This window comes from Leishmania braziliensis, chromosome 23, assembly GCF_000002845.2.
Source record: "Leishmania braziliensis MHOM/BR/75/M2904 complete genome, chromosome 23".
NCBI lineage: Eukaryota > Euglenozoa > Kinetoplastea > Trypanosomatida > Trypanosomatidae > Leishmania > Leishmania braziliensis.
Window position 1 is genome coordinate 697,355 of NC_009315.2, and position 17,844 is coordinate 715,198.

The 17,844-nt window shown below is 58.0% G+C and overlaps 5 protein-coding genes across 5 annotated transcripts; all 5 read left to right on the plus strand.

The window, feature by feature from the left end:
• Positions 1-498: 498 nt before the first annotated feature.
• LBRM_23_1780 (conserved hypothetical protein) lies at positions 499-3,396 on the plus strand (the record flags this gene model as incomplete). The annotated part of the gene is made up of 1 exon (XM_001565199.1): positions 499-3,396. The coding sequence occupies one exon, from the start codon at positions 499-501 to the stop codon at positions 3,394-3,396; it is 2,898 nt and encodes a 965-aa protein (XP_001565249.1).
• Positions 3,397-4,438: 1,042 nt separating this feature from the next.
• On the plus strand, positions 4,439-6,823 carry LBRM_23_1790 (conserved hypothetical protein; the record flags this gene model as incomplete). The annotated part of the gene is made up of 1 exon (XM_001565200.2): positions 4,439-6,823. The coding sequence occupies one exon, from the start codon at positions 4,439-4,441 to the stop codon at positions 6,821-6,823; it is 2,385 nt and encodes a 794-aa protein (XP_001565250.2).
• A 3,477-nt stretch (positions 6,824-10,300) lies between these two features.
• Positions 10,301-11,320, plus strand: LBRM_23_1800 (conserved hypothetical protein; the record flags this gene model as incomplete). Its single annotated transcript, XM_001565201.1, has 1 exon — positions 10,301-11,320. One exon carries the CDS (start codon positions 10,301-10,303, stop codon positions 11,318-11,320), a length of 1,020 nt encoding a protein of 339 aa, XP_001565251.1.
• Positions 11,321-12,416: 1,096 nt separating this feature from the next.
• LBRM_23_1810 (neutral sphingomyelinase activation associated factor-like protein) lies at positions 12,417-15,194 on the plus strand (the record flags this gene model as incomplete). Its single annotated transcript, XM_001565202.2, has 1 exon — positions 12,417-15,194. One exon carries the CDS (start codon positions 12,417-12,419, stop codon positions 15,192-15,194), a length of 2,778 nt encoding a protein of 925 aa, XP_001565252.1.
• A 1,197-nt stretch (positions 15,195-16,391) lies between these two features.
• Positions 16,392-16,859, plus strand: LBRM_23_1820 (conserved hypothetical protein; the record flags this gene model as incomplete). Its single annotated transcript, XM_001565203.1, has 1 exon — positions 16,392-16,859. One exon carries the CDS (start codon positions 16,392-16,394, stop codon positions 16,857-16,859), a length of 468 nt encoding a protein of 155 aa, XP_001565253.1.
• Positions 16,860-17,844: the final 985 nt, after the last annotated feature.

Consider the following 17,844-nt stretch of genomic DNA (forward strand, 5'->3'; position numbering starts at 1 on the left):
CGATGCCCTGAAAGTACGACGACGCCGCTTGGTCATTAGAGCACCTCTCGTGCTCGTGACCTCTGCGCACACACTCCAGTAAAAAAGAGGTCAAGGAGGCCTTGCTGGGAAGAGCAGGGAGGACAAGTGGTGCTGCGGCTCCCCAGGTGGAGGGAAAGTAGGTGCACATGCAGACGCTCTTCCACTGTTCCTGCTAGCAGCGAACCGCCTCCTTTATGTTGGCCTCTCCCTCTCCACTCTGTGAACGCTTGCCACTCCGACCCCTCCCTTGTTGGCAGCGCGGGGCGGAGCGCTGCTTTGCGAAGAGTTTCCGATCACCCTAAGGACGCTGTGCGCAACATAAACACGCGGAGGAGTAGACGAACACGCGCTCGTCAGTGCCTCTGTGTGGCATCGCCCAGCCATTACGCACGTCACCCTGCACTGCATGAGTGGGCGTCGTCTTCCCCTCTCTGTGTCTCCTCGTACCTTTGAGTGGGGCTGGGAGAGGTGGTGGCCATGTCATCCGCCTCCCTGGCCTTTGAGCCGCCAACTGTGGTGGCAGTCTTCGCGTCGCACGCGGTGTTGTGCTGGGAGCAGCCGCGCACACCACACGCCAAGTCCTTCGTGAGACACATTGTGTGGGAGTACCAGATCGAGTACAACTGCTCCTGCAGAGCACGACAGCAGCCGTACCGCACCACGGGCAGTGACACCTTTGTTCTTTTGGCTACCCCACACGTGGGCGAGACGTACTATGTCCGAGTGGTGGCCAAGTCCAGTCTTGCAGGATCCACTACTGGGCTTTCCTCCGCCAAGGTCGCCTTCACAGCGTCCTGCAACGTGGGAATACCCTGGCTCTGCGCTTCCCGGCCGCCGGTGTGCGTCTTCGATGCGCTTTACCTCGCTGCAAACGTGGCAGCCGGTGGCATCTCGGCGCTGAGAGACGCCCGCGGCTCCACGATAGACCACGCGGCAGAGCTCGACGGGGAGCATCTCTGCTACACCCTCGAGGGCGATGTTGCTGTGCATTCCTATCGCATCGTTTACAGTGACACCTCTGCACTACCGATCGGGCAGGCAAGGACGGTATACTACATGGTGGCCACAGCGCGGCTGCACGCAGGGAGGCGCACCCGCGCAATGGAGTTGCTGAGCATGATACAGCACGAGGGGGCGTCACTCGTGTTCTGCGGGGTGGGGGACAGCGGGCGTCTCGCTCTACGCGCCGCGCTTTCATTCTTGTCGTTCCTCACGACAGCGTGCCCTGCCCTCTGCACGTCAGTCTTTTGCATCACCTACGGAACGTCCCGCTTGTTGTTAAAGGAAGGACCACGTCTGCTGGCACACACTCTCCCGTTAAGTGGGCAACTCCTGCACTTCACCCAGCTGCCACTGATCGATGACGCCCTTCCCATGTGGGACATGGCGGCCCTGTCGCAACGGGGCTCTGGCGTTGCTTCCGACACACCACCGCTAGGCTACGCAAACGGGTTTTACCGCAACATGCTCTTGGGGGTGCAGTGCCGGGTGATGGACGGAACTGGCCTGCACTTTTCTCTCTCATCGCCGGACCAGCTACTTACCGTGGCGGAAGAGGCGGAGGTATTTGATGCGGCGGGGCAGCTACGCGCGTTGTTAGGGCTATTCTTTCCATCGTCGCCGCGGTGGCTATCGCCGTCTGTTGCCTCCGTCAGGTGCCGCACCGAAGGACCGCTGCTGCACGTGGTCGTGGAGGGGACTAACTTGCACTACTGCCCTCGGGTGACGCTGGCACCGTCGTATCAGCGCGGCACTGCGCTCTTCCCGCGCGTCACAGCGAGCACACCGCTCCAGCTCGAGTGCACCGCCTGTCTCTTGCCTTGGGCTCAGCAGTGCGTAGCTGATGATGACTTGTGTGACGCGATTGCATCGGGCGTATCGGCGTTCCTTCTTGTGCAAACGTCCATGGGCACGGCCTTTTCGCCAGGGCTGGCGACAGTGGCACTCCCAGAGGACCTGCTCGAACTGTTTCGCGCGGCGCAGCAGGACTCCGCACCGTGGAGTGGCGAGGCAGCACCGGGGCTTGTTGAGTGCGCCTTGCAGCTGCAGCCGCTTTACGCCTTGGCGAGCCCCGACGTCACCATCTCTCCGACAGCCATGAGCAACGTGCTACATAATCCACTTTTCGAGCTCCTCTGCACTCTCGCCTCTGCCGCTGAGGTCGTCCTCTCACCTAAATATGCCGATTCAACAGCCAAACCTGGTAGCGGCATGCTGGGCCTCATTCACAGTGTTTCGGCTAGGCTGTCCTCTAGGAAGGCGGACACGCGGGCGGACGCGGTACCAGCACTTCATGTGCCCGGCATCGAGGCGACTTTACTGAAGAACGCGCTGAAAGAGTGGAAGGGTGTCGGTTTCACCGGCATCGAGGCGTGGACATCGCGATGCGCCTCGTGGAAGCAGCGGCTCTTTTACGGGCTGCCGCTCTTGCGTGAGACCGCATACCGCAACACACTTATGCGAATGCTCCATACATTCGATGGTGACGCAGAGGTTGGCGATGATGCCCCGCTCGCCTGCATTGAGGCGTACTTGTACGCCTACACGAAGTACCACATTAGAGCCGCGCAGCCTTCTCCAGTGCACATGGATAAGTCGCTGTGCAGCGAGCTCTCTCTTAGCAGCTTCTATGGAGCAGTCGCTCCGATCTTCAAGACCGAGGACAGCTCGGCTTCCGGTTCACCACTGCCGTACCTGCGCGAGTCGATGTTACTGTGGGCACTCTGCCACTGCTTCGAGCTGCGGCGTGAGGTGGCGCGAACGACATTCTGCTGCAATGTGGGGTGTGCAGGGTGCGGTGTGTCGACGCTCTCCACGAGCATCTCATCACTGCTGCATCGCGAGGAGGCACGGCGCTATTCGCGCTGTGGGACGTTCTTCCGCACCGTCCAGTGCCGCGTCGCATCAAGTCGCCTACCGGCTATTCACTTAGCTGCGCAGACGGGTGTGCGGTGTTGCGTCTTCCTGGCGGGGGAGGTGACAGACCTGACGAGGCCTCAGTACACCTCAATGGGCGTTCGCATCCAAGAGCACTTGACCTATGCCGGGCAGCATCTCTTCCGAGTGGCCACAAAGGCAGACGAGCACCTCCAAGGCTCCTCGAACCTGCGCGAGGAGCTTGCGAGTGATGCATCGGTAGCTGCCTTGATGTCACGGATGAGCGCTGAGTGGGTGGGCGGGTGTGGCTCAGAGGTGCAGCGACTGGTGGTCGCACTTGCCCCATCGACCTCTCGCCTTGTGGAGCTCATTGCCTGCAGCCCTGTCGAGGCGGAGCAGTACGCGCAGAGACTGCGCTCCTACTCGGAGGCACTTCTCTTAGACTGTCTCCGCTTCGGCATTCTTCGAGGGGACGCCAACTGCACGAAGGTGGCTTAGCTGCCTTCTACAATGGCAACGGATGCTCACGTAGTTGAATCTCATCGAGATGAGGTGCTGCAAGGTTATCAACGTTTTCACCGCCGCACATACACACGTGAGGGGAAAACGAGCGTCGGTGTACAGTGCGTGTTTTGTGAAACGCAGCGTCGGCCTGGCGTGAATCGGAGAGCGCGCGTCCGTGGCTTTGTGGGAAGGGGAGTAGACACCTTCCAGCCACGTTATAAGAAGGACCACTGCTACTGCTGCTGCTGCTCCATCACGTGAACCTTCAGGTACCGGGGTGCGGCTCTGCCCCCTTTCTCTCTATACAGCTACGTTGTGCTATGGATAAGTTGCCACGTGTCTTGTGAGTGAGGCATTCCCGTTGCATCAGTCTTGTCACTGCAGCGATTGACGGCGTTCTCTCTGCCCTTTTGGCTCTGTTGGTGTTGCTACAGAGGAAGGATGGACTGAGCGGGAGGACTGGAAAAGATATACGCACACCTGCACCTGCATGTGCGCGTACTTGAAGGCGGCATCGCTCTTCTCCCTCCCCCACGCCAGCACAAATTACCCCCCCCCCCCCCCCCCCCCCCACTACCTTCGCACTCCTTGGCACCTGCAGCTTATGTGTGGGGCTCAGACAGCGCCTGTCTTCCCAGTTTTGCCGACGGACTTAGCTTCTGCCTATTCTCCTCTCTGTTCGTAAGGGGTGGCAGAGTACGGGCGGTATTGTACTGCCTCTCATTCCTCACTGATATATCCTCCTACTACTCTCTCCCTCTGCACGTCCCCTTTTCCCTCTCCTCTTTGGCTCTATTGCCCACTCGTTTGCTGTGGAATGTGCCCGCGTTTTACCGCCGAGGCGTCGTTAAACGGGCAACCTCCGCTAAGAAACTGCGCGCTCACCAATACGGCCGAAGAACTGACACTCGCTTCATCGCTGTTGGCCTGTGCACGCAGAGGAGCTCTCATCAACTCTCGCAGTGTGTGTGTGTGTCTGTCCGCAAGTCTACGTGCCTTTCTGAGGTGCGAAAGCTGAGGAAAAGGCGCTAATCAGATGGACAGTGACCCACGAGTGAGCGCCCTACAGTGGGAGGTGACGAAAGAGGCCTCGGCGTCGCCCAAGACGTGGGCAGAGCTGGCCCGCACCACTGCTGCGGCCGCAGCAACTAATCCGGTGGAAAGAGTGAACGCTGTGACGCTGGTGTACGAGCGCGCCTTACGTGCATTTGCCTCTTCCTACAAGCTATGGAGGGCCTACATCAGGTATCGCCAGCAGGAGACCCGTAGGCTGTGTGGGCCGAGCGAGTGGTTCCAGGCTATGCGCGAGGTTTATGAGCGGGCGTTGGCAGAGCTTCCGACGATGCCGATGCTCTGGGTCGATTACATGGAGTTTGTCGTTGCCTCTGAAGTGCCGCGTGTGACAATGACGCGGCACATACTAGCTCGTGCCTTAGCAGCACTGCCAGCGACGCAACATCATCATCTCTGGAGGGTCGCAAAGCGCTGGTGCGCTATGCCCGTCGTGCCAAGTGCTACAGTACAGGCCGTCTGGCGACTTTACCTGTCCTTCCAGCGCTCGCTGCATGCAAGGCGGGAATACTTTCAGGTCCTCGTGCAGAAAGGCGACTTCAATGCGTTCTTGCAGGAGTGTGTACACCTGGGGCTGCCCAACAAGTTGGACAAGGGCGCCGTCGAGCAGCGTGACTTGCTCTTTGGCGACGTGAGCTTTTGGGAGACGGTGCAGACGGCACTGCAGAGTAAGGGCTGGCGCTTCACAGGCGATATTGACCCGCTGCGCGAGCTGGTCGCCCTCGGAAAACAGCGCTGCGCCTCCCCGGTCGAGCTCTCAATGGCCTTTGCCATTTTCCTTTACGGTCAGGGAAACATGCGAGAGGGACGACAGGAACTTCAGGGGCTTCTAGACGCGGCACCTGAGGCGCAGACGCTGACTTCGCTTTACCACCTTGCCGTGGAGGTGGAAGACCAACTCGTGGAGTCTTTCGCGGTGGACCCCAATCTCAAGCACCTCGACGACGCCACGTACAAAAGGGTGGTGCAGCATCTCTTTGGTGACGGCGACCCACTCAGCCACCTCGAGCGACTTGTGCACGATTTTCCGCTGCTCCTCAACCAGGCGCAGCTCAGGAACAGCCCCCACAATGCGGCACTGTGGCTGAAGCGTGTGGAGCTCGTGCAGGAGGACGTTTACGCAGGCCGCTCCACCTTTGACGATCTTGTCGCACTATATCGACAGGCTATTCAGCAGTGCACTGCGGGGATGTCGCGTGTGGATGGCGCGGCGGCGCAGCTGTTCTTTTCCTGTGCCCAGGCTCTCATTCGTGGCGGCAAGCTGGACAGCGCTACGTTGGTGCTCAGTGAAGGGGCGTGGTACGTACCTTTTACCAGTGCCGCGCTCAACGTGCAGCTTCTTGGTCTTCTTGTGGAGGTTCAGCTCATGTCTTCCGCGTCACCCTTGTCAGTGAGGGATGCGCTGGCGGAGAGACTGACCAGCGGTGCTCGTAGTGGCGGTTCAAAGCGCGGCCGAAACGGGCTTCTGCAGTCGAATGCAGCACTACCCCATGTGGTACACCACCCACACGCATGGATCCTGTGGTGCGACGTGTGCGCTGCCTACGACGCGACCAATGCGACCGCTTGGCAGAGCCTTGTCGAGACGCTTTCCAGCTCGCCTGCCTTCTCTGCTGAAGCCGCCTGCTATGTAGCACACAAGGCCTACGTGTGCAGACAAGAGTCCATTGCCGTCATGGTGCTAGAGAGAGCCGTTGCTGCCACGCGGCAGCAACCTACCGCGCAGCTGTTTGTGCTGGAGCAGTACCTCTCCTTCCTGTACGTCCGTGACGGCGGGAAAGTGCCGCTACATCAGTTTCGCGAGGTGTTCAGCCTCGTGCAGCAAGCCACCCCGGTCGCCATACGCACTGCACCATCGGCCGTCATCGACTTGCACGTCAGCTGCGCTTACATGGAGGCAGCGATCGGCCTATACGGGACAGCTGTCCGCATGATGCAGGAGATTTCCTTAGTCGCTGTCGCGGCACTACGAGGGCGTGATGAGTACCTCCGTATCCTGCAGGCCATACTTGAGCACTCGATCACCTTCACGGAGCAGCGCAAGGGCTACGATGCGGTACGCAAGTACTGCGGAGCGCTCGTTCAGCGCCTCCAGCACGCACTTCTGCTGCAGCGTGTTGCGCTTCACTGGGCCTCAATCGAGAAGCGCTCTGGTAACACCGCACAGGCGCATCTTATCCTTGACGCGTGCGGGGACAGCCAGGACCCGTCCACGGAGCATGGAGAGGTCTACTGGAGGCTGTGGGAGTCTCTCTGCACAAGTGTGGAGGAGTTTGAGAAGGTGGCTCGGCGTCGTCAGCAGGCCTCAATGCGCTTCGGCAAGCGCGAAAGTACGAAGGGGTCAGGGTAAAGTTTGGCATATACGTCGCTGTACGGCTCCGCGTGAGCTGCCGCTTCCACGACGCAGCTTTGCTGGTTGTTTGGCTTGCCGTACGGTCTCCCTGTGCAGTAAAGAGGAGACAGAAGAAGGCCTAATGAGAGTCTGATCTGACGCTCTTTCTCATGCGTGACTGTGTAGATAGGTGGTCCTTCTCGCTCCCTTCCCCTCCTCCCTATTCCTGCAATGCTCGCGCACTGGGCCATCTGTATCGAAGGTGTGCTTACTGTCGAGCGTACCTTGTTGCGCTGTGGTGCAGCGGTCGTGGTTAGTTTCTGCTGTTGTGTGAATACAGCGGACCCTGATTATCCCGGCTACCTCACCGTGGTATCTCAGGGCCCAGTAGCCACTCTGTGTGGGGAATCCAAGCAGCCTGCAACAGCCTGCCCCCGGGTATGCCGTTGTGTGGAGTCTTGGCGCCGGCGAACATGTGTGGGCTAGCGCTGTGCTAAAGAGCCGTGCGGTCATGATTGTGCTGGGACCCGCTCCCTACACGTTCTGTTGACAGTTCAACACAAGTATGCGTGCTCTGACCGTTTTTCTACTTGTGCTGCGTTGCGGTGATGCCCAGACTCGTGCTGAGCCGTGACTGCCCTGTTTGACGTGGAGTTGCAGTGGACCAAGCGACGCCCTCCATTGTTTCTGGGCGCAGCTCCATGACCGAGCCGTAGTGTAGCGGAGGCGGGTGAGCTGTGGCAATATGCGAGTGCTTGTTGAGTTACTCGCAATGGAGTAATGTGTTAAAGAACAGTGGTCGCTGCTGCAGCGCGTCGTATGTGAACGAACGAGTGAGGGGGGCACATTGTCCACCTTTTCGTGGGGTGACGAGGGCAGAGGCGGGAGCAATGTCGCTTGCCAAGGTGCGAGTGTGTGTTGTTGTATGTGCCGCACACCGCGTTCCCTCTCCCCCATTTTTGCAGGAGCCATTTCTACAGAGCACATCTGCTCTGCCAGCAGCCGTGTGCCTGTGATGGATCCGTGCGTACTCCCGCGTGATGCTCCGCGCTGCCCCCTCACCCTTCCCACTGACTCCCTCTTTCCATACCCCTTTATAGGCCTTTTGTTTCTCTATGCACTTCGCCACGTTGGCGCGCTACTAGCGCTGGCAGGCTCGCTTTCCCCTACTGGCCCAGAAGTCGTCCTGCGCCTCCGTTTTGCTCTGCCACTGAGGGGCACGTGCACGGCGGCAGCACACCTTTTTTGCGCTCCCCAGCCTTCGTGCCCCCCCCCTCCCCCCCCTTACTGCGTCTTTCCATTCATGGGCTACATGCCGCGGCAGTCCTACTGGAGTCTCGGCGTTGCGAGACACAGTGAGTTCGGGGTCACAGCGGCCACTAGGACCGTCAATAAGGGGGAATGGGACGTAGTAAAGCGCGCCTCTGTTCTTCATCGTAATTTGCCGTTTCCCCTTTCTCACCTCGTACGCCGTAGCTCTTTGATTTCCCTGGAGAGACCACGCAGCAGAAATTCTCCTCATCTGCATCTCACCTGGGGACGTTAGAACTCCGCGTTGGGGACGAGTCGGCTCGCAGTTTACTTATTGGTCTCCAAAGAACTCTTCGCAATGTATACGAAATTGCACGTCCGCTGCTCATGTTGGACTCGTCCCTACATGACGTGACGTTCTACCGCATAGTGCGTAAGCATGTTGACACGACAGAGCTGTCCATGACGGTCCACATTCGGCAGTTGGGTCTTGAAGAGAATACGCTCTTCATTGTGAGACATCAAGCTCATTGCACAAGGCCTGTGCCGGCCAGTGGGTAGGGATGACCAGTAAGGTGAGATGCTTACGTTTTCTCTACAGGAGGATGCCGAGGCGACAGATGCTTCAACGGGAAGGCACTCTAGGTCTGACGCGCTTGTATCTCAGAGCGGCACCCCCCACTGTTGTGGGCGACAGTGTGGCCAGAGGTGGCAGCAGCCCTGCACCGATAGAAGAAGGTCGTGCGTCTACGATGCGCTTGCTCTTTCTCATAAGAGGCACTATGCCGTACGGCGTCTTAATCCCCCTTGTTGTCCTTGGCGTACGCACGTGGAAGAGAGTCAGAGAGCAGCTACGACAACATCGCCGAGGGGCGTAGCTGCTTGCGCTGATCCTGCTGCAACTGGCTGTGTCGCTGTCCTTGCCTCCGCCAAAGAAGATTCGGCGCTTTTCCTTGCCTTTTTCAAAGGTGCGCCGCGAAGTTGTGCTCTAGCATCGCCATCGCGCCAAGCTCTTAACTGACGCTTTGGAGATGCAGCTGTGCGGGAGGTCTACGAAGCATTCCACTGCTCGCCGGATTCGATAGGCGAGACGGGCTCAATATGGACCAACTTGATGACTCGCTGGCGTGGCGCATTCTGCCGCTGCGGCAGGCCAGTCGACTTCTCTGTATGTTCTACTCTTCGCACGAGATTCAGCTTCTGAAGACAGCGCTATTGGGACAGCTGCAGCGGCTTCTATCGGCGTTGACGTGGCTCTGGTTGAGGAACCCAGCCGATCCGGAGCAGGCGAAGTGTTTTTCCACCTCCACGGGCTATGCTCAGTTCGGTTCGCCCACAAGCGCTGACGTTCTCCTGATCGACAGCTTTGCGGCGATAGAGGTGGAGAGTGCGTGCACAGCGTTGGAGAGGGTGGGTGGGTGAGGGGCTGCACACCCACACACACAATGGTCATTTTCCATCTGCAATGAGGTGAACGTGGGCCTATCTCGCCGCGGCAGTGCTGACAGGGGGCGACGGAAGCTCCGGTGTGGGCACATGACGTGTTCGAACTCTACAGCTAGTGTGAGGTAACGCTCGCGAGGGATACGCTACTACCGACTTCGCGGAAGTGCGTAGGGCACCACACGCTGTCAACGCCCGACACAAGTGACGCCCAGTCACTGCAGTCACTGCCCTCTTCATCTGTTTCTCTATGCGCCCCACACCCAGTTCAGCTACGAAGGAGTATGAGTGATGTGCGAGAGGCCTGCATCGAAGGAGGTTCTCCTGTTTTCTTCCTCTTCTCGTGATTGGGTAGCTTCAGAAGCGGTTCTGCTACTGTCGGCGAAGGTGGCACGGTGAGGGCAGACCACCGATACACACTGCTGTTCTCCACTTTTCACCTCCTGTAGGCATTGCACTCAGCTATGAGGCCAGGGAGGTGGGGGAGGGCAGTTCAAACCTGCCTGGCGAAGAGGCGGCACTGCGGAAGCTTCCAGTGTATTTTGACTCAAAGAGTGCCACTGCTTTGCTCCGCCACCCTTTCCTCTCCCTTTGTTTCCCTCTACCCCTCCCTCAGTTTTTTTCCTTTCCAGTTGCCGCTGCGCCTGCTGCCCATCAACGCACCGGGAGCACCGTTCCCTGCCTGCGAGCCTCTCCACTCTCAGCGGACATCGACGCTCGTCTGCTTTTTCTGGGTGTGGGAGTGTCTCTCTCTAGGCAGCCGCTGTCACACCTGTCGCTCTTCGCCAGGGTTGAGCAGCGATGTGGGCTCTGACTTCCCGGCCAATTTATAGCACAGAGGCGCTGCAGCTGATGGAGCGTTACAAGGTGCACAATGCGCTGCAGAGCAACCGGTGGCTTCTGCCACGGCACCTGCCCTTGTTTGCCGTTCGACCTCTCTACCCGGCACAGCTGGTGCTGCCGACCAGCAGCGTGATTCAGCTTCCCCTCTGCGCCGTTCCCTTCTGTTCGCTGCCAACCTGGAGGAAGCGGGAGATTCTCAGCTTGTACCCACCGCCCTCCACGCCTCCGGGCTCGTGCTTATTTCTTGATAGTAGCGGGTCTGACACGCGATGGCGTCCAGCCTCCATGTCGGAGTGCTTTGATGCGGCATTTGTGCGCAGTGATTCCCCGGCATCTCACCAACACTTGCTGTGCGCCGCTGACTGCGCCGCGGGCGGGACGTTTGCGGAGGAGGTGACGGTGCTCAACGCTCAAGAGACGAACAATCCTTTTTTGGTCGACGCTGACCTCACGCACCGCAATCTACTCGATAAAGTGGCGTTTCAGCACTCTATCGGCAGCTCGCTGACCACCATCGCAGCACAGTTCCGCTACACATCATTTGACTGGGTCGAGGTGACAGCGGTGGCTGCCGCCGGTCTGCGCGTGTGTGCCAACGCAGAGCCACATCTCGTCAGCTGCGCCGATGAGCTGAGAGTGGTACACATCTCGCAGCTGCCGTCCCAGCGCCAGGAGGAACTTGTGGCCGCAATCCCGCGCCAAATTCTCATCAAGAGCATGGCATTTTCGTATGTCTTCTACCACAAGCGCTGGCGATATCACAAGCTCATGGGGCTGACGAGTCCGCTGCTCCATCGCCACATTCCATGCTGCGGCACCCCACAAGCACAAGCCTTGCAACCGCTTCTTTGGATTGCCGTGGACCAAAACATGGAGTTCCACGGTACCGTGACGAAGCGTGAGCGTCGCTTACCCAGACGGTTCTACAACTCGCAACAGCTCGAACTAGACGCGTGCGCTTTCCCAAGTCACCGATAAAAGTGACGCGGCACGAAGAGCAAATGGCCGACAGGGGACGGCGTGGAGAGAGCGGCGGCGATTTCGTTCTCTCAGTGCAACTCATCTCTTCCGTGAGGAGCATCATTTATCGTTTCTCTTGAGTATTCAAGTTCTCTCTGTGCACCGTCAAGGCACCGCCCCTACGGCTGCTTGCTACGCTGTCGTTACACACTAGCCAGGGCTTACCCATATTATTGCCTCTACTCTGTGTGTGCCTGCACTTCACATGCTCATCTCCCTCCCTTTACTCCCTGCTTGCGGGAGTTCTGCCATCATCGTCCGAAGATTGCCTTATCTTTTCTCGCTTCTGTGTATGCTCGCTGTGCTGCTCGCATTATCTGCTCTCTCCTTCTTAATCTGCTCAGGTGTTGAACGTGACGCCATCATTGCTCTCAGTGTAGCGACAAAGCATCCGCATGAGGCGTGCACTGGCGCACCGCCACAGTACGCAAGCGCGAAGTTTGGAGATCGTGTCTGTAGGGTGGCGATGATGGCAAGACAACATCTGTGAGGTTGTGCACATTTGCCTAGTGCGCCGCCCGGAGTTGGACGTTAAGCAAAGGTGCACGTCACGTGACTGATTGCTTTTAACCGCTTGTGGGTGTACACTGTCTCATCCTCTTCCTTGCTACGCCCTGCCCCTCGCAGCTCCTCTGCCTCGCTCGGTGTGTACCTTGTCCACCTACCTTTCAGCGTTTGGGTGCACTGTGCCTGGTGTCACTCTCAGCTACTTCACTTCTACTTCTTCCCTCCTGGAAACAACATACATCCTTTCCCCCTTCCTCAGCGATCAACCACACCTCCACCACCAAGTGCTTCAGCAGAATCATTCCTCGGGTAGCGACTGCGCTCTCACTCTTTCACTGAGGCCTACATGAAAGAAAGCGGCTGCGCTGCTCTGCTCTTCGCAACCCCTGCCTCGCATATTGGCAACGGCGAGAGCGCAAGACAGTGCAGCGAGGTGTCCTTAGGTGCCGCCATAATCTGCAAGATGGCCCTGGTCACGTTGCTTAATGTACTACACAAACCTCCGCATCTGCGCACATCCTGGAACTGAAAAGAAGCCCCGTGCACGATGCGTCGACGGCACTCGCGTTTGACGCTTTACTGGCTCACTGACAAGGAGTGGTTTCTCGGCGAGGAGGAATGTGTGCGACCGTCGTCTGGGTGGAGGTCGTTTCTGAGCACTGTCCGGGAGGGCACACTGTCGCTGGCGTCTGAGCATCTGTTCTTCGACGATGGCAGCCCGAACATCGTTATTTTCCCACTGTCGAGGGTGGTGGATGCCGTCGTGCAGCTCTGTGATGCGCACATTGCCGTAACCTTCACGTGTAAGAATGCACTGCAGCGCGAAGTGCTTGTGCCGCCAAGCGGAATTCACTCCGTTCCTGGGATCTGCAGTCCATACCCCAACAAGGAGACGTGGGTGTTTCACTTTGCCCGCACGTCTGAGTGGGTCGCAGAGTCCCTCCGCAGCCTCTTCACCCGGCATCACATCGAGGACGTGTTGTCACGCCGCGAGGTTGCCTTGCAGAATGTGTCCTCCGCAGTCAGCTTCTGCGCGCGGCGTCAGTTCCCAATGCGCGAGCAGAGGGGCGTTCTCTACATTGGCGATGTCGACGTTGCCTTTCAGCCGCTCTTCCCTTTGCCGCCGCACGGTGTAGTGAGGTTGGACCGTCAGCAGTGCCGGCACACCTTCGCTCGGTGGATCATCTTCGAAGCGGTGGGGCTGGACGTGTACACGTCCGAGTCACCTGAGGCCACTCCCGCACTGTCGCTTATCTTCAACAACCCTCGCGAAAGAGACCAGGCTATGCATCTACTTGCTGAGCGCCTTGGGGTTCCGCCTTACCGTGTCTCCATCCACGCTGTTGTAGATGCGTGGAGGCACCGCTCCATATCCAGTTACGAGTATCTCTTGTGCCTGAACAAGTGGGCGTCCCGGTGCGCAAACGACGTCTTCCAGTACCCCATCTTTCCTTGGGTAATTGCCGACTACACATCGCCTCAGCTGGACTTTTCTCAGCCGTCCACCTTCCGAGACTTGAGCAAGCCAATAGGGGCCCTCTCCCCGTCGAGGCTCACCCTTCTCCAGGAGCGAGCTGAGTTCCTGCGGGAGGCAGAGGAGACGGCATACTTGTACTCCACGCACTACTCCTCTGCAGCTATCGTCGCCTACTATCTGGTACGCCCGCACCCAGAGTTTCAGCTGAGTCTACAAGGCGGCACACTGGATGTGCCGGAGCGCATTATGGAATCTATTCCACAGCTTTGGCGCAGCGTCACCACAAACTCGAGCAACTTCCGTGAACTCATCCCACAGTTCTTCAACGAGGACTTCGCAGCGCTACACGGACCCCCTCTTCTTCCTCTCGGTTTGCACACAGACGGTTCTCCGGTCGCCGCGTTTGTTAAGCTGCCTCCGTGGGCGGCTAGCAGCGAGGACTTTGTACGGCAACATCGGTCCGCTCTCGAGAGCGATATTGTCTCTGCCTCTCTCCACTTATGGATTGACCTCGTTTTTGGCATTGCGCAGACCGGGGATAAGGCGCGGGCCGCGGATAACTTGTTTCACCCCTTCTCGTACCCGCAGTGTGGCAGGCAGTTGAGCGTACCTGGCCTGCACCTCTCATCTCGCGAGTACGCAAGAGAGTTCGGGAACGTGCCCATTCAACTCTTCGCTGATGCACATCCGCCGCGCGCGAAGACAGTTCATGCTCTTGTGTTCACCGCGGAAGCATCAGAGGCGTGTGGCTGTGCGAGCGATCATGCCAACGAAGAGCGGATCTTGCGCATGATGGAAGAGCTGCACCTCATAGACGACACAACCGACACCGTGATCGACTCGGTGGACGGAGATGACGACGGCACCCACGGGCTGCCCACCCACGCGGCAGTTCTCACCATCGTCTCTACTATCTCTCTGGATTGCCGATCGGCCCGTTTCGTCACACTCGGCTACACGCAAGACGACTCACCCGCATTGGAGACGGCAGCGCTGCTTGTTGTCGGCAGTGATCAGCGCATAGCAATGCTACTCGACGTCGTGACGGGTGAGCGCATTCGCTCCTTCCCTGACTTTGATGGTCTCATCACTGCCACCGCCTTCTACGACGGCAACGTGTTCGTCTTCACCGAGAGCAGAAGTTGCTACGTTCTGTCACTCACTTCGCACGCGGTGGTGCATTTCACTGCTGAGGTGACTCCTGCCCCTGTGATCTACGCCTGTTTCACATCACAGCTAGTCGTTCTTGCGGACTCGAACGCTCAACTTTCAGGTTGGGCAATGCCGTGCAGAACATCCTCATTGTTGTTTGAGTCACCACTCTCGTTTACGTGTGAGGCCTCCTCCCGGGTCATGTGCATGGGCCGCTCCGCGGCTGGCGACGTCATTGTTGCCGCTACCGAGCAGTTGGAGATTTTTTTATGTCATGGAGGCACGTGCTGCGAGTGCTTGCTTCAACAGGTGCCTGCGGCGTCAACGGTGCTGCACGCCATGCCGGCAGATAAGCTCACGCGATTCTGGGTGTTCTTTGTCGAGGAGGCCGCTCTATACGATCTTGGTGGCATCCCGCTGAGGCGTATTTCCACCACTCCGGCATCGATCATGACGTGCCCTCAGTTGGTCTCTCAGCTCTACCCGCTCTGCGTGCACATGCACAGCGGAAAACTCGAGGTGTTTCAGCTGCTGCAGACCGGCAAGCAGGCCGTGCCGCTGCAGTGCAGTCCGCTGCGGTCTCTACAACTTTCGTCCGCAGGCAGCCTCGTCGCCTTTGTAGGCACCACCGTTGTCGATTCCAAGCAGTCGCTCGTCCTCACAATGGCCAGACTGACGGCTCAGTCGATTGTGTGAGGCTTCTGGTTAGACTTTTCAGCGTCACTCTCCGCTCGGCATCATAGGCTGCGTGCAATATTTGTGCGAGTGCTCTTGGATATGTTTGCTTCTGCAGCTTTGTTTCTTTACTTTATGCGGCTTGCATCAGTGGTGCGTCGAGCAGAATAATTTTTACAGTAACAACACATGTGCAAACAGCACAGCCGCCTACCCCCGCTCCCTGCCGCCGTGGATTTGCCTTGTGTAGGCTGGTCTCTCATGGCGGGTACAGCGCACAGAACATTGTGCAGATTGCACACGTATGCCAACCAGTATGCGATAATTCACTGAAATAAAGGTGGCTACTTTCACTTTTTTGTGTCTTTGATTCCCTCGTCACCGAGGAGGTCACACACATCTTCGTGATATCGGCGCCTGGTACCCACCCTCTGTGGGGACGCCTGGCAGTCCCTCTATCCCACCCAATGCCGAACCGCTTCTGGCAGCGACAGGGTGAGTTACCTATGACGAGAGGGGTCACAGCGGTGTATCATTGCTGATGTCGGCGGTCAAGTTTGCAATGGCGTTGCATCGGAGCGACCCGTCGCCACAAACACCTTTGTACATTTTAACAGGCAGAGTGTCGGTCTGACTAGAACGCATTCCACGGGGCTCTCCCTGCCTATTGATGTGTGTGTGTGTGTGTATGTGCGTGTGGGGGCCTGTGCACCACTCTGAAGGGGATACACCAGGTGGCGACCAGCATATAGTGAGAGCGGCGATGAGTAGAGTTTGAGGCAGGACATGTGCTCCGATGACTGAGTCGGCGCACTGCAGCAGCTCGTGCCAGCAGCTGCTTCGCACCATGCGGTGGGCCTGTGACACACCGCGTGGTGCGTGTGAAGCGGTGAAATTTGGCCTCGTGCGCTGCACAGCATCGTAAATGCGCTGCAAATAAATGTGTGGCCGACCCCTTATTCTTCACTCTCCACCCTCGCCTCCTTCTCTTTCCTCTCTCGACACAATCCTTCAACCGTGGTGGTTCCGGGTGAACCTTCTCTGCTGTGGTCCGCGACGGCTGTTTTGCGTCTACGTGTCCATCTACGTCATGTCTACCTCGCACTTCAAAGCCCTCCGCCTTTCACTGCTCACCTTCAGCCCTGTTCCTTCTCTCTCCCCTCAGAGCACCACGGTAAGCCGCAGTGTTTCTCCACCACCCTTTTCCACACTACCTTCATGTCTGTACCAAAAAAGATCTACATTGCTGGCCCCGCCGTGTTCCATCTTGACCACGGCGATGCTTACTACACAAAAGTAAGGGCACTATTGAAGGAGAAGGGGGTTGTGCCGCTCATCCCAGTGGACAACACTGTCAGCGGTGCGCTCAACATCCGCAACAGCAACCTCGAGATGATACAGGCATGTGACGCCGTGATCGCCGATCTCTCTCCGTTCCGCTCCAAGGAACCCGACTGCGGAACCGCGTTCGAGCTCGGCTACGCAGCAGCGCTGGGGAAGGTGCTGCTGACTTTTTCCACCGATACACGATCCATGGTGGAGAAGTACGGTGGCCAGATGGCGGAGGGCCTCTCCGTTGAGGACTTTGGATTGCCGTTTAATCTGATGCTGCACAACGGGACGGATGTGTTCGACTCCTTTGAGGCGGCCTTTGGACACTTTTCTGAGAAGCTCCTCTCCCAGTGAACTCATGTATGGTATTCTTTTTCCGTTTCTCATCTCCCAACCCCCCTCTTTCTGTTGCCTCTTACCGCTTCTAAGTTGACTGCAAGCGCATAACGGGGGAAGAAGGGCACTAAAATGACCAGAAGACCTTCCGTGCCCGGCAGGTCTCTGCGTGCTTCTTGGCTGCAGTGACCAAAAACAGTTCTGCTGAGGTGTCTCGCTCTGCCCTCACGGTGGCACGAGCGTTTACAGCAGCACAAACAGCAGCACATTGAAAAAATAATAAGAACGACTGCGCCTGTATACGCAGAGGGCGTGCGTTGGTGTGCTCTGGACAACGTGCGCACAGACTCACCTAAATACGAACGCACACCAGGCGCGAAGCAACCGTTCTCCGCTGAGCTCTTCCCATGACTCATTGCCATGCGCATTTGATCTGCGCACCTCTTTCCACCAAGACGAGAGTCGGTAGCCACGCACTTTCTTTTCCTTCACCTCCTTTAAACCGTTGACCCCTCTTGTTGGCTCAGCGCAAAGCTCGCCATGTGCATCGGCGGCGGTGCTGCTATGCTTCAAGAATGACCCTTCCACCTCTCCTTTTGTTCTTTGCTCGCTCTGACTCTCGAGCACTCCTGATGCCACAGCGCCAGTCTCCTCTGCGTCCGCGGAGGTTCTCTTTTGTCGAGCACTTGGCCAGTCAAACTTATCTCAGAGATCAGTTCGCAGACCAACCACCGTCATTCTCTCCTCTCTTCCTCCTCTCCTCTTTCCACCTAAGCGCATCCCCAACTCGTGCCGCTCGCCGCTCCTCCTTCCTCTAAAGTGTACATCACAACTCTGCCCGAAGATAAAAATATCAGCGGCCACCGCCATAGTAGGTGTGAAGGTGTACCAGGGGACCCCCTCGAAGGATCGGTATGCCTAATTGCCGCAGGAGAAGTCCCCCCAAGGCACTAGCAGCATTTTCATCAGTGAGTCGCAGCAATTTTTCATTCTGCAAGTCGGT